Here is a 20,420-nt window from a genome sequence, read left to right as displayed (position 1 = left end):
ACTATAAAATGATCAAATATTTGATTTTAAAGACATTACAACAGTGGAGTTAAAATAACGATGCTTTGGTGAGTATTGTTAGTGCCTCCTCAGTCCTCAAAGCGGAACGAGCTGGCTTCAACATCGACAATGACCGAGGAGCTGACTGACACCGAAACACTCCCTCCGATGGAGCTCGACTTGAATGCCTTCATTCACGCACACTTATCCAGCGGCGGCGACGACGACGACGACGACGACCTATCATTCCCTCACCGTAGCATCGACGAAATTCTGAACGATTCCAGTTCTTCCACCTCACCTTCACCATCATCTTCTCCCCATTTTCCGCCTCCCCGTGGCCGTCGTAACATCGTTGCAGGGGACGACGGGGTCTCCGCTTCTCCTTCCACATCACCGTACAAGGATTCTGAAGCCGCCAGAAACAACCCATGGAACGAGAAGTCAGCTCAATTGAAACCAGGTACGGCCTCTCATTCCAAGGTTGGTGAATTAACAGACGATCCGTTTCGAAGAGGATCTCGTCCATTGCCATCGTTGTTTGGTGCGGTTAGATCGAATGCGAAACCTGGGGCGGCACTTGCCGCAGCTGCTGCGGCTTCTCGGTCCACGCCAGCCCCGCACGCTGCAGCTATCAAGTCGAGGAGGGCAGGGTATGGGAACATGGTTCTCGACGATGACGAGCTGGCTTCCTCTTCTGCTGTTGATTCAGAGTTTTTCTCTGACAGTTTATATCACGCTAACATTCATTCAAAGGAGTCTGGTGAAAACTCAATTTCAGTGGTCGACAGGATTACTGATTATCAGATTGCATCTATGAACGTCAGTGGTGAATTATGGGCTACGAACAACATTCGAGACGGTGTTCCCCATAATGATGAGTTTCGTATGACTGAAGACATGGAATTCGAAGCAGAAACGAGTTCTGTGGATGATGTGAATTTCAAAGAGAGCCTTTCTACTGTACCGCCAGTGGAAACCAACGACAGAAGCTTGCTTGGTCCTGCTGAGAAAAATGTTTGTTCGACGGATGCACATCCAACAGAATTGGATGTCGATGAATCAAATGAAGGAGCTATTCCGCGTCCTACCGAACCTGATGATGAGGAAAGTGCTGTGGGCTATGGGAGCCTGGAGTTGGAAACTCAAGATTTCGAGAAATATCACCAACCATCAAAAGATACGGAAGTGGATCTTGCCATTGAGGACCCCAGTATAGTGAACGATATCATTGAATCGGGGGAAACAACCGAGCAGCCGGACAACCTTCAAATTGGTAAACGTCCAGAAATGATTTCCGTGTCCTCGACTAATCCACTTGACTTGGCTGAAGAAATTGAAAAGAAGCAGGCTTTCACTGCACTGCATTGGGAAGAAGGCGTTGCTGCCCAACCAATGAGGCTTGAAGGTATTAAGGGGGTCACAACAACTTTGGGGTACTTCGACATTCAAGCTGACAATAGTATTTCAAGAACTATTTCATCACATTCATTCAGGCGTGAACATGGTTTTCCCCAAGTCCTGGCTGTTCATGCGAACTATATTGCAGTTGGAATGTCAAAGGGAAATATTGTTGTGGTGGCTAGTAAATACTCAGCTCAAAATGGTGACAACATGGATGCGAAGGTCAACATTGTACCTATTCAATATGTTGTTTCTTTCTTGGTGCATCTGTTATCTGAGTTTCTTTTTGTCTACTTAGAACTTAGATGAATACGAGAGATTTATGGAGCTACGACCATGATTGCATGTTTGATATATTTTTCAATATCACCATCTAATAGATGCAATTAGTTTATTCGATTGGATTTCTTTTTCTCATTCCCCATTCGTACTATAATGGGTCTCTTGAAACTTTTGGTCAGAATTCTCCTTTCCAGCAATGCTATAAGTTCCCAGTCACTTAGAAAATTGCATTACAACCATGATTTAAGTTTTCTTAAAATGTACACAACCTTACTCGAACATGATCAGTTTTATTAGGTTGCACAATCGCTGTTATCCCCCATGTAACATCTTACTTAGTTGGAAACCATTTCTTTAGAAGGGTGCTTCTTAATGCTCGAGATAATCAATAAATCTCATCCAGGAGAAACACAAGCCTCTTCATTAAATATGTAGTTCCTTTCTTGGTGTACAATCCTTCTTAATGCGTCTTCTTTTTAAATGGAAACAAGCCTATTGAAGAAAAGAGTTTCTAGTGCATTAAGAAGGGTGCTTATCCAGGAGGAACCCGCTACTTCAGGTGTATTTTGGGTCAATAACACATGCTATTTGGGTATGTAGTTGGTGGTGGCTTAAATCTTCTTCTTTTTTGATATCCATGAAAGAACCCGCTACTTTCAGGTGTATTTTGGGTGCTATTTGGGTATGCAGTAGGTGGTGCCTTAAATTTTCTTCTTTTTTAATATTCATGAAAGAACCGTAACTAGGTTGGCAAATAGAGGAATTATTCCATTTGAAATCTGAATGGTCTGTCGTGAAAAAGGACCCATTAATGAGGGAGATAGCCATCTCATAAGCTAAGATAAACTTTGCTAATCTGTTAATAAAGGAAACCGAGTGTCAATATTTTGGGAAAAAAGGAACTATAATTTGCTAGGTAAATGGAAATGGTGTTTATTTTTTATCAGGGATGTTTTATGCTGTATATTAACTGTTTTTTAAGACGAGGATTGCTGTATATCAACTGTTACCAATACAGAACTAAACTCGGAGTTGGTTTTAACTTTAAGTAGTACTCAAGCACTATGCGTCACGGGGCTACATTTTAAAATGTTGTGAGGCCGTGAGAAATGATATTTTTTTATGGTAGGCAGTGGAAACCGAGTTTATTTATGAAGTACTTGGACCGACCAAGATGTTTGTTTTCTAAAGCTGTTTTGGACCTCTGGTTGACAAACTCCAATGGCTATCATTTAGGGAATCGTGAAGGCTGTATACTTGGAGATAAAAGGCATGAATGAACATGTGTTTCTTTTACACTCTACAATTCAGTTAGCAAACGCCAGTACAAGATTTTTTCCATTTTGGTTTTACACTTCTTCCCTCTTCCCTAGTTTTGGAAGAATTAAACACCTTTGACAGATTGCAAACGTAGTGCTTCAAATGCCTTTTGGCTCACTGGTAGTATATTCTCTGCAAAAGGTTCATTGAAGTTCAAAGCCACTCTCTCCACAAACCCAAGATATTATTGAAGATTGCTCTCTAGTAAGGAACTTGGAGGAGGGAAAAAGAAAGGAGAGAGATGTAACTCTTGATGAATTTTGGGAAATTAATTAAGTTTTTACTTCGATTTGGTATATTTTGTCAAATTCTTTTCTAATCATAGTGTTCAAAATTTTAATGATTGCTACCAATTGCCATGCCTTTTTTTGTCTCTTGGTTGAGGTTGGATGCTTTATCTTTTTCTTTTTACATCCTTCGTTGTCTGGTGAAAGTCTAGTTTATTTTTGGAAAAAAAAAAAGAAGAAGAAGAGATTTTTATTGTTAAAAGAAAGCATGATATCATCTTTTCAAACCAAGCTGGGAAACTGACTTCTTCATTTATTATTTTTGTATCTTACTGACAAGATCCTAGATCATCTTTGTACGTTTCTGTGTTTTTGTTACTCCTCCATTTATTAAGATATTTTAATATTATGAATTACAATATTGGATATAGATGATACTGCTTGGATCACAAGGAGATAAATCAACTGCACCAGCAACATCTCTATGCTTTAGTCAGCAAGGGGACCTGCTTCTTGCTGGTTACAGTGATGGTCATATTACAGTCTGGGATGTGTTGAGGGCATCGGCTGCGAAGGTTATTTCTGGAGAACACGCATCACCAGTTGTTCATTCACTGTTCCTTGGGCAGGAGGCTCAGGTTACTCGACAATTTAAAGCAGTTACTGGTGATAGCAAGGGTCTGGTTTTGTTACATACGTTCTCAGTGGTTCCTTTGCTAAATAGATTCTCCAGTAAAACTCAGGTAGAAAATTAATTACAGCATCAAGTTCATTATATTGGTTCTGTTGCCATTAGAATGATCTTAATTTTGTTGGTTGTTGCAAATAAAATGCTTATTTTGTGAGGGTTCATGACACCGAAGAAATTAATTGTTCTGAATTGTGATCTGGTGTTAATTTACTGAATTAGTGTCTTCTTGATGGGCAAAAAACGGGGACTGTTCTATCAGCTTCGGCACTTCTTTTGAATGAATTCGTTGGTAGTTCCTTGCCACCAACTCTTTCAAATGTCGCAGTTTCAACCAGCAGTATTGGGAGCATGATGGGAGGGGTGGTTGGAGGAGATTCAGGATGGAAACTTTTCAACGAAGGTTCATCTTTGGTTGAAGAAGGAGTTGTCATATTCGCTACCCATCAAACTGCTCTGGTGGTATGGGACCCTTGATAATAGTGCAATTTTATCTTTACATTATTAATATGATAATATTTTTACGTTGCCTGTTCTGGAACTTCTTGAATTCACTTGAGATTTTCAGGTAAGATTGAGTCCCACTGTGGAAGTTTATGCTCAGCTCTCTAAGCCAGATGGAATTCGAGAAGGTTCTATGCCTTACACTGCCTGGAAATGTTCGCAGTCTTTTGGTAAGAATTTACTGCCCTTAAAATGATCACGGCATCAATCATTTGTGAAATGAACATAGTATTTGTTTCATATCAGAAAAATAATATACTATTTGTAAAAGTTCATATCAGAAAAAGGAGATTCAGGCTGGATCACATTTTTGAAGTGATATTTCAATTCATCATCTTATAAGGTTTTACAAGCCAAAGAATTACAAAAACATCTTCATCGACACAAACTATGGAAAAGAAATAGTTACAAAGAACTTTCGTAGGCGCTATCTTCTCCAGCCATACTCCATTCCTTATGTTTTTGTAACACTTTGGCTTGTAAAACCTTATAATTTCATCAAATCAATGAAAATTTCTGTTTATAAATAAAGTATTTGAGCATTTAGTTTTTATTTCTGGCCTTAAAGATTTAAATTATGGCAGAAACTTCACCTTCTGAAGCAGTTGAAAGGGTTTCGTTGCTTGCAATTGCCTGGGATAAAATGGTGCAGGTAGCAAAGTTGGTGAAAACAGAGCTTAAAGTATGTGGCAAGTGGTCCCTCGAGAGTGCAGCCATAGGTGTTGTCTGGTTAGATGACCAGGTAATTTTTTAAAGGTTGTTCGTTCTTATCAGGAGGAAAAAAAAAAGAAAAAAAGTGAAAAGAAGAAGGTTAGTTTATTGTTTCTAAATCTGTCCTCACTACAACTGCTAGTTTGCTTAATAGTTCAGTGCAGTTGTAAAGGTTACTTTGACGTTGGGCTTCTTGGTGCTTATTTTCATTTTTAAACATAGTACATAGCAGAAAATTTGGGGATTTATAGATCCAACAAAAACCATCAGATTACATTTAATAAGATCCGTTTGGTTTCTTATTTTTTCTTTAAACGAAAACAAGCTAAAACTTAAACAAATACTATAATTTATGTTGGAAACCCAAAAACGAAATTGAACTGAAAATAATGAGCTAATCAAAGCCACTCAAAGACAATACATTAGTAGAAAACTAAATACAAAGAAAAACTTAAACTCTCTCTCAAAATTAGCCAAATCTAAGATCTTGCACACCCAAATCTTCAAATTGGTTTGGTTCTTGTTGAAGGTGAAAAAGTAGAATTCCAGTTTTAACTGGAGGCTTCATTAGTAGCAAGGATTTAGACGTTTGCATCAAGATTTGATCAGAAATTCTATAAACTCTACAGGTTCTTGTCATTCTCACAGTAACAGGACAACTCTTCTTATTTGAGAAGGATGGAACTATGATTCACCAAACAAGTATATTTGTAGATGGCTTTGTTAAGGAAGATTTCATTGCATATCACACCCACTTTGCTAACATTTTGGGCAACCCTGAGAAGGCATATCACAATTGCGTGGCTGTTAGAGGAGCTTCTATATATGTATTGGGACCTATGCATCTTGTTATTTCCCGTCTCCTTCCATGGAAGGAGCGGGTTCAGGTTCTACGGAAAGCAGGGGACTGGATGAGTGCTCTTAGCATGGCAATAACCATTTATGACGGCCATGCTCATGGTGTTATCGATCTCCCCAGGTCGTTGGAATCTTTGCAGGAGTTGGTAATGCCCTTTCTGATTGAGTTGCTGTTATCATACGTGGATGAGGTGTTTTCATATATATCAGTGGCTTTCTGTAACCAAATTGAAAAGAATGAAAAACTGGATGATATGACGATTGAAAGCCATTCTGCACATTCTGAAATAAAAGAGCAATACAATCGTGTTGGTGGAGTTGCAGTTGAGTTTTGTGTCCACATCTCGAGGACTGATATTCTCTTTGATGAAATTTTCTCCAAATTTGTGGGGGTTCAACAGAGAGGTATTGAACATATAACTTAACTTCATATTAATTGTTTCGTTGTAGGTTGTTGGGAGTTCAAATTGTTATGCATTCATTCTATTAATTGCTTCATTACGTTAGTGGCTAGATGATGAAATTCAATTAGGGTTTCAAATATCTATGACCAGACCAATTATGGTTAGAGTGAAAGGAGTCTTCCGAAGAAGGAGAGTGCTAATATGGTTAATGAATTTACAAGGAAATTGGATGGTTTTTTGTGGAGTTCTTTGAGAAATCAGGAGGCCTTTTAAGGGGATGGTCCTTGGTTAAGTTTTCAGTGGTAGAAATTTTTAAGGGCTTGGGCTGTCGTCCATATGGCTTCATGGAATGAAGTTTCTGTAGCACATTTTATCTCTGTTGTCATACTATTTTGTTGCATCTTAGTGCTTTTCATTTGTCTTTTTTTTTCTCACTGGAGTAGTGAGCATTCACCCTTGTGAAGACCTTTGACAGGAATGGATTTTTAATTATTGTTGTTGTTTCGATACTTGTTCCAGTCTTCAATCACTGGGTTGCAAACTTTTGCTCAGATCATAGTTGGTTGTTTATGTAACTATTTATTTCTTATTGTTATAATAACTTACAGTTAAAGAATTATGATCCTGTATGTCGATGTTTCACAACTTTTAATGAAAAGTATTATTTCTTCCAAAGAATGATCTCTGTTCTGAATGCTCGACAGAAGCATGAATATTCTTCTATATCATGCGCTTAATAATTTCTTCCATTTAAAAGATGTAAATTCTTGCAATTTTTTTTTCCTGGGTGCACTTGATAAAATAAATGGGTTAATGATGATTCGTTCTTTCCTTGGATTTGTTGATTATATTTTTGTTGCTTCTTGAAGTGCTTTGTCTTATTTTCTTCTGTCATGGTTACACATACACACACAAATATCTTGATAAGAAACACAGATTCCTTCATTCCATAGAAATATGAAATTACAAAAAGATGGGTATTCACTTCTTTTCTTGTTTTAGATACATTTTTGGAGCTTCTAGAACCATATATTTTAAAGGACATGCTTGGATCGCTGCCTCCGGAGGTATTGATAATCAATGTAATAGTATTCTTCCATTAAAAGAACAAAGGTCAACTGATTGTATTTTTTGGTTTCTTTCAGATTATGCAAGCTTTGGTAGAGCATTATAGCCACAAAGGATGGTTGCAGCGTGTAGAACAGTGTGTTCTTCACATGGATATTTCTTCCTTAGATTTTAATCAGGTTTTTACCACCTAATGTTTTCTAACGTAATTTTGTATTCATCCAACTTTCTTTTATTTTCTGTGTGTTTTATTTATTTATTTATTTTTATAATTTTATTTTAATTTTAAAATGTATTTTGTCTAGTTTTTACCATGTATGCATGATCAAGTCACCAATTTGTGTGGTAACAAGCATTTAAAAAAATAAATGATGTACTGGGCATAAGAATGGTACCAAATACCAAAAACCGTGGATTGCTTTTATTTTTCTAGCTTGATTTTGATCTTTGTTCTTTATTATACTATTTTTGTTCTCTCCTCTTTGCTTTGGTTTTATTTCCCTTGGTTTTTTTTTTTTTTTTGAAACAGAGACAAAAACTTCTTTATTAGTACGCACTCAAATTTTATTTCCCTTGTTTTACACTCTTTATTAGTCATGAACTAGTTAAGGCTTAAGAGTTTTGCTTTTGCTCTTGTTGTTCTAGATATGATGAGGTTGCTAAGGGAGTGTCAACCTAGTTGAGATGTTTGGGTGTGACGGCTGATCTCTATTATTATTATTATTATTATTATTATTATTGTAAGCCTCTATATAATCGTCTTGTACTTTGAGCTTCCATCTCATTTTGGCTATTAACAAAGAGACTCGTTTCTATTTCAAAAGAAAAATACCAAAAAAGTACCACCACCACCATAGGCTCGTTGGAAAAAGAAAGGAAAGAAAAAACTGGAAGCACTTGCCCACCACCATAGGGAGTGTCAACCTTTTCTTTAGTCACCCTAGAGACAAAGTAACAGACGTACAAAAGCCATACAACAATGAAACTCTAGGGTACCACCTAAATTTAGGTATGAGCAGGTCATATTTCAGTCACTAACACGGATAATACCATTTGCAAATTGAACATAGGAAAGGTAAACTTAACTCCACTTCTTGTCTTTATGATCTTTCTTAAATAAGCAAAAATTTTGCTGTTGGATAAAATTTTATGGGGGAGGAGTAAAGATCCCTCAAGCGAAATGAAGAAGATGAGTTAACAGGAACAAGGTTTTCTAGTTTTCCTTCCTGGATCATCAATACATATTCATGGTTATAGAAACAAAATGGATTCGCAAAATTTCTTCCTGGTTAACTCTGCCGAATAGTTTAAACTTGCTTCTTGGCTGGACAATTATCAATATGGCAAAGGTTGGACTCCTCCCCGTTGGGCTTGGTACACCCTTGTATGTCTTTCATGCTTTTTAGTGCAAGCTTGGTTCATCAATTAAAGAAGTATCGGTAAAGGTGGGAAAGTAGGGTTGTCAGATCTGTGGGATCTTTATTAAAATTCACTGGTACTTTGTACTTTAATTTTAAAATTACTGTTATACCTTGTACATTGAGCTTTTGTCTCATGTCATTATCTTAATGAAGAAACCTTTTACTTTCCAGAAAAAAAAACTATATTTCTACCTTGTACCTCTTTTATTCTACAGGTTGTCAGGTTATGCCGGGATCATGGATTGTATAGTGCATTGGTATATCTTTTCAACAAAGGATTAGATGATTTCAGGACGCCTTTAGAGGAGCTGTTAGCAGTGCTGCGAACCAGTAAGAGCAAACATGCTTCTTCCCTTGGGTATGATACATTGGTTACATCTTTTTATTTAATTATTATATTGCATGTGTTTATAGCTATACTTTATTCATTCATATTAATTTTCTGTTGTGAGAGTCATAATCTTGTGTATTAGCTTAATTGTATACAACGTGGATATGGACATGCTTTTACAAGAGAGGGAGGGGGATGAGCCACCTCCCTGTGCATGGTCACCACGGTGGCAAGAAATTTAGTTATATCAATACTTTAACAATTAACACTCACACTTGAGATCTTGGAAGTGCCAAAACGTGGAAATCAATATCTATTGCTATTGTGGACCTACTAGTGCCTTCTTTGGAGTTTGGTTACTCTATTTCCTTAAAGCATCCTTGTATATCAAACTAGCATTGATTGGTTGGTTGGTTGTTATTGAGAGCTTCAATGGTGGCTATAAAACTTCTCAACTTCTTTTTATCTTCACCTTAATAGAGGTTTTGTTTATTTAAACCCCCATTGGTTTCAAGCTTTGTAATTTTTGCTCAGTGGCCTTTCAGTTTGATATCTTCTCAACTCATACCACATATTCGGGGAGGTCAGATTCTCCAAATAAATTATTTGGTTGAGGGGAGTTTCACATATTTTGAAGAAGCATTCTGGGAGCCATCGGAGAGAGTTCTTATAGGAGGAGTGGGGGAACTCTTATCTTCAATGATACTATTAAACCACCAATTCACCCAAAAGTTTAAGAGGTTGAAGGCAAATTTAATTATATATCACCAACACTCTCCCTCATTTGTGGGCTTGAAATATTTGAAAGGCCCAATAAGTGGAATCAATTTTACCTCACTTGAGGGCTTGAAATATTTGAAAGGCCCAACAAGTGGAAATCGAATTTTAATTGGGGAGGAAACGACAATGCAGGGGCCCTGCTTGAACACATAACCTTCCTAGACCACCTGCTCTGATACCATATTAAACCACCAATTCATCAAAAAGCTTAAGCTAGTGGTTGAAGGCAAATTTAATTATATATCACCAACAGATACAAAAGTAGGTTTCAGATTTGCTAGTCCTTGTCGATGTTGAAGCTTTTCCTCTCAATGGTAAAGAAGGGCTTGAGAAGTGGATGATGTTCCATTTCATAGGTATGTAGGTTCGCCTGCTGGTTCAAGGGAGGGGACAACTCAGAAGGTGGGGTGGTGGTAGAGAGTTGGAGGGAGAAGGCCATTATTTGTACATTTTATTTCAGAATTATTGTTTGAGTGGAATGAACATACTTTTTAGGATAAAAGTGAATGTTGACCAGAGTGTTTGGCATTGCTAAGCTCTAGGCTTTATTGGTGCTCTCTTTTTAATTTATTTGTCTTATTCTACTTGTGATATATGTATTAATTAGGATGCTTTGGTTCACTCCCTTTTTTGTATTTCTTCTGCATTTTTCCTTTCTAAGACTTTGCATCTTGAGCATGTCATCCTTTTCATTAATCAATGAAATGTTTGTTGCTTATTCAAGAAAAAATGTTCATCTGGGAAGGAGCTTGGATTTTAAACTTGGAGTCTGTTCACTCGATGATGATTTTGTTCTAAGCTGTATATTATTCCTTTTCTCCAAAAAAAAAACCAATTTGTGCATATTGATTGACGTACAATTGTTTTTCCTCCACAGGTACAAGACACTAGTTTATTTGAAGTATTGCTTTTCAGGACTTGCTTTTCCACCAGGTATCAGTGAACCTGTTGTAGGTTTAGTATTTCATGTACCCCAATACACCCCCAAAATTAACAATATTTTTTGTAGTTCGTTTCAGTAATAATTAATGATCTGAAAATCTGTTTTGCTATGTTCTTTCTTCTATTTGACCTGTACAAGTATATTTGAACTGCTGAGAAGTATTAAGCTTTTTTTGTTTTCAGGCCAAGGAACTCTTGCTCATTCACGCGTGCAATCTCTTAGAGATGAACTACTACAGTTTTTGTTGGAGAATTCTGATGCAGTGGATACAAGATCGATTTCAAATAAATCATCTGAAGTTGGATGTTTAAATCTGTATCCTCTCTTAGAGTTGGATACTGAAGCCACTTTAGATGTTTTGAGATGTGCTTTTGTTGAAGGTGAAATCCTCAAAGCCATTTCTTCTCTAGATGGCCCAGTTGATACAAGTATGCAGCTACAAGAAGAAAAGAACTCAATTTCTGGAAGAAAGAACTTTCTAATTCAAAATGTAGTGGATGCTCTTGTTCATGTTCTCGATAAGGCTATCTGTGAAACAGATGAGTCCCCAGCTGGTGATAATATTACATTGGTTGACGATTGGCCTTCAAAGAAAGAACTAATTCATTTGTTCGACTTTATTGCCACTTATGTTGCTTGTGGAAAGGCTACAGTCTCTAAAGATGTGGTTGGTCAGATTTTGGAACACCTGATATCCAATAGCGATATTCCAGAAACAGTGTCTGATTTTCTGCCTCGTGTTACTGCAAATAGTGTACTTTCAAGAAAAAGGGAAAAGCAAGTACTTTCCCTACTGGAGGTGATACCAGAGACCCATTGGAATCCGTCTTCTGTGTTAAGGATGTGTGAGAAAGCACAATTTTTCCAGGTACTTTTGCCATATTCTTCTCTTTTCTAGTCATAGGAATCAGATTCGATGAAAGTAATGAAATATGCATAAAGTGACCGAAAAACTTTTAGTTTCAGGCTAGATTGCAGTCCTTTTTTGTATTTCTCTCCCTAGCCATGGAGTGTCTGGTCCTCATGGGCTTTAGGCTGTTATTTTTTTTAGAGAAGCATTTCATTGAATAAATGAAATAAGGGGTATCCCCAAACACCTAAAGGTGTTTACAATAAAGATATCCAATTGGAAACTAGGAAAGAAAGGCTCAAATGCTTAAAAGGTCCAAAGGAGCAATGAAAAGATAATCAACTTGCATATGAACAAGATGATTGCAAAAGGATTTAGATTTGAGACTAGACGAAGAAGTATGAAATGAAAGAGCAAGGCAAAGCTCGTTGAGGCTTCTACGTTTATAGTTTCCGTATTCACTTACATGGCTTGTTCTCTTTTATGCTTTTCAGTGTGTGGGTCTGATACTATTGTGTTTGATCATACTCTGTGTTTCATGTTCGTATAGGTTTGTGGCCTGATTCATAGCATCACACATCAGTATTCATCAGCTTTGGATAGCTATATGAAAGATGTAGACGAACCCATTCACACCTTCACCTTTATCAACAGAACATTACTGGAGCTTGGCAATTCTGAACAAACTGAATTTCGGGCAGTGGTCATTTCTCGAATTCCAGAGCTTTTCAACTTAAACAGGTTACACAATTATCTTTTATGGATTTACCTTGTATCTTCATTTTTTTAAAAGGAAACATGATTTTTCATTGATATAATGAAAAGAGGCTAATGCTCAAATTACAATAAGACATGATAATCCAAGTAAACTAGAAGAAGAGGAGATGAGTAAGTGTACCTATATAACTCCACTAGATTGATACACCCTTAGCACCTTGATCATATCCCAATATTTTTTTATAATGAGACAACTGCTCAAAAGTACATTAGGATTATAAAAGGAGCAGAAAAGAAAGAACCTAGGGATCAGGAGACGCACTCAGATATCTCAACTAGGTTAAGAGTCCCTTAGCGCCATCATTATATCCAATAACAATCTTACAAAATGATAAAAGCATAATGTATTGTTTGATCCTTTCCAAAAGATACGCAACAATTACTACAAAGCATTCTCAGTGAAGATAAGAACTCAAAACAACTGCAAATCAAAACTGAGGTTGGAAGAAAGCTCTTCAATTAAGGACATGTCTAGCACCGAGTATTCTGCGAACTTTGGAGATAGCACACCAATGAGATAGTCATATCTCGATATTGAAATAACGAAAAGATTCAATGCTCAATAAATTTATCTGGAATGATTCAATACCACAAATATTGAAAATTTTGGAAAATTGCCTTATAACCTTATAAAAGTGACATGCTTTGAATAAAAGTAGTATTTTTTATCTTTTCATTTTTTTTTTTACATTTTTAGGAGCAATTATCGTTTTTCGTTTAGACCACAAAATCAAATACCAGAAATTTGATCATACCTCCCTTGATTCATCTCTTTTTAGCTAAATGACCATTCGTTTTTAGATGTTATTTTGTGTTCTTTCCAACAATGATTATGAACTAGACAAAAATTTAAAGGATCTTTGACTTTTAATACCCAAAAGTTGAAATGATTTTATTTTAAACGCTGTGAAGCCGTTTAAAAGTCAAGATGAAATATTTTCTTCAAAAGACACCTATATAGATTTATTGTGATAATAAAGTCGTCATTTGTATAGCTCATTTTCCAGTTCCACACGACCTACATCACAACAAATTGCTGATACATTGACAAAAAGATTTTCAAAGAAACAATTTGATAGATAGATTGACAACTTAGCGATGGAAGATACTTTGAAACCATCTTGAGGGGGAGTGTTGGAATTTTTATTGTTTAGGAATGTTTGTGTAAATATTAATGGTTAGATATTTTTTCTTTATTGTTTTTATTTATATAAGAGAACCTAAATTACACACAGTATTCATATCAATGCATTTTTTACCTTCTCAACATTAAGAAAAAATTCTCTCTAACGTATCCGATTCTTTGCAGAGGGGCAACATTCTTCTTGGTCATTGATCATTTCAACAATGATGTTTCAAACATCCTCTCGCAGCTTCGTAATCATCCAAGAAGCCTATTTCTGTACTTAAAAACTCTCATTGAGGTTCACCTATCTGGAAGTCCGGACTTCTCTTGCTTAAAGAAAGATGATAATCTTGGAGTCAACTATTCAACTAAAGGAATGGATGATTACTTGCAAAAGCTTTCTGATTTCCCTAAATATCTGTCTAACAATCCTGTTGATGTGACTGATGATATCATTGAGCTTTATGTGGAGGTATGCATTTACTTAGTTCAAGCACAAAGTCAATAGTTACATATTTAAACCTATTCTTTCGCTCAATTGATAATGGTTGTTGTGCGATGCTGTCCTATGCAATTTATAGCTACTTTGTCAGCATGAACGTGAATCCGTTCTCAAGTTTTTGGAGACTTTTGATAGCTATCGTGTGGAGCATTGTTTGCGCCTCTGCCAACAATATGAGGTTATTGATGCTGCAGCATTCTTGTTGGAGAGGGTCGGTGATGTTGGTAGTGCTCTTTTCTTAACACTTTCTAGCCTTGACAAAAAATTTCATGACCTAGAGGCTGCTGTTGGAGCTACTGTTTCAAATACTGCTTCAAGTGGTTCTAATGATTCACAAAATTTCAACTCTGTTTTAAAATTGCAAGAGGTTTGTAGATTAAACTCTTGAAATATGAAAATGAAATTTCTGTGTGTTCACGTAGAAGCTTTGTTGCTGGCAGCTCATGTTTTCTCCTATCATTCTTGTGCAGGTGAATGCTGTCAAGGTTTTGTTGCATGCTTGTATTGGACTGTGTCAGCGAAACACTCCTCGTTTGAACTCCGAGGAGTCTCAGACACTTTGGTTCAAATTACTTGACTCGTGAGTTATTTATCTGGCTGGTTTTTAAAATGTGTACAAGAAAATTTTTAAAATGAAAAATAAGAAAAATTATGGTTTTTTCTCCTATTTTCTGAATTGTGTATTAGTTTATTTTGTTAGCTAGTTCGGCCTCCTTTGCTTACTTAATTTATTGCTTTTTCACTCCTCTTGGAATTAGTATCCTTGAGCAATTGTCTCTTTATTCTTCTGATGAGAAGTTTTGTATATATTGTTCTATATATATGTATGTATATGATGGAGAAAACTCAATTTGGAGGGAATTATAAAAAAATAGTTCCGTTGGACTATAAGAAAAGAGTGGCTATAATTTCTAAGTAGAAAATTTCAGATGAGAACTAAAAAGGTTCATGGATTAAAGAAGCTGTCAAAGCCTTTTCTCTATCCTTGACGATGTGAGCTATTCTAATTAGACCAGTAAGAGAGTTCCAATAAAATTGAGCCAGAGTCTTCTTCTATTGGAAGAATGATCAACCAAAAACTGTCAACTGTGAAAAGCATGACATGCAAAATCTCTGGTGGTTAAGCCAGCACAAGTGTGAAATCAGCCCCAAAAGTCACAGCATAGGTTCAGTGAAGAGTAAGTGCCTCCAGATGCACTCTTGCAAAAAGGGAACCTGTTTGAGTGGATAAAAAGTCAATGCAATCTTCAATAGGCCTACTTATGATTGTGGAAATGGTTATGAAAAATGGTAGAAGGGACTAGGGAGAGAGTAAGCACAGTGAGGTAGAGAAGTTCTAGGACATTGCGTATGGAACTTTGAGTTAGAGTAGGTGTTAGATGGTGCTGGGGGGAGGGGGAATCTGGTTAAATTTGCGTGGTAATGTATTTTGCCATCTTGTGTTCAGGTACAGAAAATGTGGGAGCTCTCAAAATATTCCTTAGCTTGTTATTCTCTTTTATTTTCAATGGAGAAGTTCTATCAATCTTCTTTGGAATTTCTCATGGGTGTTAATGCCAACAGTGGCTAAGCTCCCAAATGTATATAAGATGCCACGACCTTTTGATCCACAGGAAGTGAGATCCAAAGATAAATTTTTTTCAGAGAGTACCAACTTTTTTTAAAGAAAAGGGGAAACAAGTCACACTATTATTAATATTGAAAAATAGAGACAAAAGCTTAATCGTACATGAGGGGTTATACAAAGAGCGAAAATAAAAACCCTTATACTAGTACTAACTTTTCAAATTTCCATGTAAATATCATCATGCAGAGAGAGTTGAGAGATATGAAAGAGGGTAGCTAGCATGTTGATAAATCCTAGATGCCTCTCTCATTGCTAATGAATTTATTGATAAACGAAAAAGGAAAAAGAAGAAAGGGATGTTTAATTATATGCTTTTGGATACATGTGTATGTGTGCCTCTATTCCTATTTGTTACTGCTTCCATCTTAAATCTTAATTGGAAAAATATAGGAACCACTGTCCTCCTTTGATAAATTTATCCTGCAACTGGGCAGTTCCTGAGCATAACTTCAGTGTTACAAGTAGTATGCATGGTGCCGTGAATTTATAATCATAGAATTTATAATCATATGCATGGGCAGTTCTCAGTTTGTGATGGACTTTTTTTCTTTCGATTGGCAGGTTTTGTGAGCCTTTAATTGATTCTTATAATCATAGAACTGCATCTTTTGAAAAAAATCAAGTTCAATTCTTGAACGAGTCATCATGTTCACAAAAGGATAAAGAGGCGAACATAGTTACATGGAGGATTTTGAAGTCCAATAAAGTTGCTCATTTATTAAGGAAGTTATTCTCTCAATTTATCAGAGAGATAGTTGAGGGAATGATGGGATATGTTCATCTTCCAACTATCATGTCCCGACTTCTATATGATAACGGAAGTCAAGAATTTGGCGATTTTAAACTTACCATACTTGGGATGCTTGGGACTTTTGGCTTTGAAAGAAGAATTCTGGTATGTTTTCCATTCCTTCAGTCTTGCACTTACAATGGTATGTCCTGGGTGCTTGGTATCTGGCTTATTCTTTTTCAACAAATAAATATCATTATTAAATTTTATGATTTAGTTTCTATTATTAAGTTTTTCTTTATCAAATTTTTGAGTTTATATTCTTAAAATGTTATATGGTAAAGGAATAAAGGTCTTGATTTGAAAATAAAATGTCTCCCTTTAAATTCTTTGTGACCAAGTAATAATTGTAGGGTGTTTTAGTTGAGGCTTGGCTACTCATATATGGATCTAATCACAAAACATAGCTATTCAAGGTGAAGGTCTGGGAGATATGCACAATTCTTTGAGGCTTGAGTTTAGTTTTCTGACCATGTGGATTATGTGATCCTCAGACAGACCTCTTATTGTTTTATTTGATATTCATGAATGTTTGGTCCTTCCATGCACACCTCAACTATTCTCATTAGAAAACTATTTAATTTTCTATTCAAATTAACTTCTCAGATATTAAATTCTAGAAAGTTTTTTTGAGACAGAAACATGCTTGAAGGAAGGAAAAGAGACTAATGCTTGAATTACAAAGAGACATAATAAGAAAAATATATTAATTACAACCAAATATAGCCCGTTGATGGTTTTGACCAGAAAAATAAAGCAATTAAGAACAAAATAACCCAAAATGAGATAAAACGGTTCTTTGAATAACACTTCAAACACCACTGCAACAGAACTACAGAAGATTCACAGGAAGCACCAAGTGATGAGGCCAACTAATATGGAAATAAATCCAAGGGAGGGAAATCCAGTTGTAACTTCGGTAAAACCAATAATACAACGAACAAGCATAAAACTAGAGGGAAGCAGATCAAAGATGAAAAATTGAGAAACAAGGTGCCTTAAAAACGACCAGTCCCATTAGATGGATGCCACCAAGATATAAAATTAGACCCGAATTGAACAAACGGCTAGTCTTAAAGACAAACCAACAAATTCTTGAATGGGGTGCTTCTGAAAGAAAATTCCAAACCGCTCCCAGAGAAAAGCAAACCAAGGAAATTCTTTGTTCTTTTATCACTTTGCTTAGGAGCTATAAAAGATGAAGGCTCCGTGCACAATTTTCAAGAGTGAGATTTGAATCCCACTCCCTTATGATGTAAACTTGTTAAAAAAAAATAGCAGCGAAGAATAATAAGCTCCTACTTTAGTCATCTTGATTTTCTCTAGGTTATTTGCAGTCGCTGATGCTTTTGTTTCTTCAACACAGATTTTAGATATACTTATCAAACAAATTGCACTTCTAGTGAACCTACTTGCCTCTCTTAGTGACAGTTTTGCTGTTAATGACAAAATCTTTATTTTGACTAAAAGTCACCTTTATTGGCCTGAAATGTTTGCATTTGGGCACGTTAAAATCAGTGTTGAAGAAACAAAAGCATCAGCGACTGCAGTATAGCTAATAAAGTTTTAGTATAGCTAATTCATGGTTAGATCAGTTAATTCTGTATTATTCACGAATTTGTTTAAACTTAAGGGTATTAAAAAACAATTTTCTGTTGAATTTTCTCTCAGAATGTTGTTCCGCTCAACATGGCACATCATGGAGTAGTCACGGATTGCTTTGTTTAAATTCTGTTTTTAAATTTTCTGTTTGGATGACTTGATGCCACCAAAGCCTAATGAGTTATATCTTGTCTCAAAGAGCCAAAGCCATTTGTATGGTCAAATTTCCCTCAATGTCTTTCTTTTATTCTTCATTTAGAATCCGTACATTGCATTCTAGGAGTGTGCATATCTGGTGGAAGTAACTTGCATTAAATAGAACATGGAGACTTGACTAATTTGCTACATTAGTTATTCAAATATTTTCTACCTCATGTAAATTTGAAGTTTTTTCGAACTTATTTAGGATTCTGCCAAAGCATTGATAGAGGATGACTCGTTCTATACCATGAGTTTATTGAAGAAAGGGGCGGCTCATGGATATGCTCCCCGAAGTGTTGTCTGTTGCATATGTAATCGCCTTCTTGTCAAAAGCTCATCAAGTTATAGAGTACGAGTTTTCAACTGTGGTCATGCAACTCATCTTCAATGCGAAGATCTTGAGAATGAGGCATCAGGCGGTGACTATACATGCCCAATCTGTGTCCATAGCAATCAATCTCAAGGGTCTAAAAGCAAAGCACCTACCGAGTACAGTCTAGTGAATAAATTTTCATCAAGAACCCAATCATCATCGGGAGCTTCTGTTTCATATCCACAAGAAACAGATTTACTGGAGCTCCCATACACTCTTCAGCAAATACCACGGGTATTGTTTATGTCATACTAAGGCAGTGACTAATATGTTCTGTTGCAAGCAACTGAACTAATATATCTGAATTTGTTTGCTGCAGTTTGAGATTCTGACAAACTTACAGAAAAACCAAAGAGTTATAGACATAGAAAATGTGCCTCAACTGAGGCTCGCACCACCAGCCGTCTACCATGACAAGGTCACAAAAGGATATCATCTCTTAGTAGGAGAAAGCAGCGGTGGAAGAGAGAAAGTAGAAAAGCTAAATAAGAGCAGGCAACTCACGGGGGTAAAAGTAAAGAGACCGTCCTCCCTTCGGTTCCCTTTAAAAACAAGTCTATTTGGTAAGTTCTGTTTCTGAACCTCCTTATATGTTAGTTTTTCTCAGCCGTCAAATTCTGACATGAAACGAATACGTATATACTTATGTAGGAAAGGAGAAGATGACTAATTCTTGACAGTGGGGAGCGACTATTTAGTTATAAATGAAAAGCAATGTGGATACATGTTTCCTCAAAGATTGGTGGCTTCTACATCCACTTCAAGTTTTAATTGCGAAGTCCAGTTGACCATGTGTGACAGCTGCAGTTCATGTGATTTTAACGAAATTATGAGTTTTGAGTCCGTCAGGTTCTGAATGGAGTTGATCCACCACAGTTTCCACGGAAATATTCTGAAATGCAAAGTTGAGTTCGGCAGCTCTGAAGGATTCACGTCCTCCAATTAGAGGGACAGTCAACTAGGCAAATACTCCTTTCCTTCCTTGAAAGGAAATCCAACCTGATGGTCATCTATCTCGTCAACGTCAACTCCCTAATTTCAAATACTACTACCATTGCCTTCCTTCCCAAACCAAAAAATGTAGCTACTAAATTGACAAAATAGGAGTCATTGTTTTGTTCATAAGACTATGCGAGGTGCAAAAATAAGGAAAATGAACTTAGTTTTTTTTATCCATTGTATTTTTGTAAGGGGAGAGTGAAGTCAGGTGAGTAAATGATGCAAATAAAAGCTTTGAGAGTAATTTTGGAACGGAATTAACATAAATTTAGTCTTCACTTTCGTACACATAATTTTGAACTGCCTTGAATTTGTGAACTTCAAAATTCAGTCATACAACTAAAAGATCTATTAGCACTCTTATACAAAACATAATTTTAACTTGTACTTAAGAAACAAGTAAATTAACCATTGAAGTTCCTGATTCTCACTACAATTATCTATGTGGCCCAAGAAATTTCTACTTGTGAACGCATCACAATTCCAAGATCCCATCGACATATGTAGGATTAGGTAGTAAGTTTAATTTAAAACGACTAATATTAAAGTTTGAACTGAAAAGATCGAGCAACAGAATATAGCATGCCAACCACATAGGTACAAAATCAGAAAACTGGAAACCAAGCAAATCA

The 20,420-nt window shown here is 36.2% G+C and overlaps 1 protein-coding gene across 1 annotated transcript; it reads left to right on the top strand.

Annotated features, from left to right (window-relative positions):
* The first annotated feature begins 29 nt into the window (after window positions 1-29).
* LOC101221741 (vacuolar protein sorting-associated protein 8 homolog) lies at window positions 30-20,076 on the top strand. Its single transcript, XM_011652321.2, has 19 exons — window positions 30-1,626; window positions 3,665-3,976; window positions 4,144-4,383; window positions 4,490-4,595; window positions 5,010-5,167; window positions 5,766-6,399; window positions 7,401-7,465; window positions 7,544-7,645; window positions 9,103-9,245; window positions 10,876-10,931; window positions 11,124-11,809; window positions 12,342-12,532; window positions 13,878-14,166; window positions 14,276-14,563; window positions 14,667-14,776; window positions 16,385-16,718; window positions 18,622-19,023; window positions 19,109-19,352; window positions 19,441-20,076. Exons 1-19 carry the CDS (start codon window positions 130-132, stop codon window positions 19,464-19,466), a joined length of 5,883 nt encoding a protein of 1,960 aa, XP_011650623.1. The 5' UTR covers window positions 30-129; the 3' UTR covers window positions 19,467-20,076.
* The last annotated feature ends 344 nt before the right edge of the window (window positions 20,077-20,420 follow it).

This window comes from Cucumis sativus, chromosome 3 (assembly GCF_000004075.3).
Source record: "Cucumis sativus cultivar 9930 chromosome 3, Cucumber_9930_V3, whole genome shotgun sequence".
NCBI lineage: Eukaryota > Viridiplantae > Streptophyta > Magnoliopsida > Cucurbitales > Cucurbitaceae > Cucumis > Cucumis sativus.
Note: the sequence above shows the minus strand (reverse complement) of the source record. Positions and strands in the feature narration are given on the sequence as shown.

Coding starts and splice junctions, on each gene's coding strand:
- LOC101221741 (XM_011652321.2), top strand. CDS start 130: ATGACCGAGGAGCTGACTGACACCGAAACACTCCCTCCGATGGAGCTC. Junction 6,400..7,400: donor TGTGGGGGTTCAACAGAGAG/GTATTGAACATA, acceptor TTCTTGTTTTAG/ATACATTTTTGGAGCTTCTA. Junction 14,564..14,666: donor CTGTTTTAAAATTGCAAGAG/GTTTGTAGATTA, acceptor ATTCTTGTGCAG/GTGAATGCTGTCAAGGTTTT.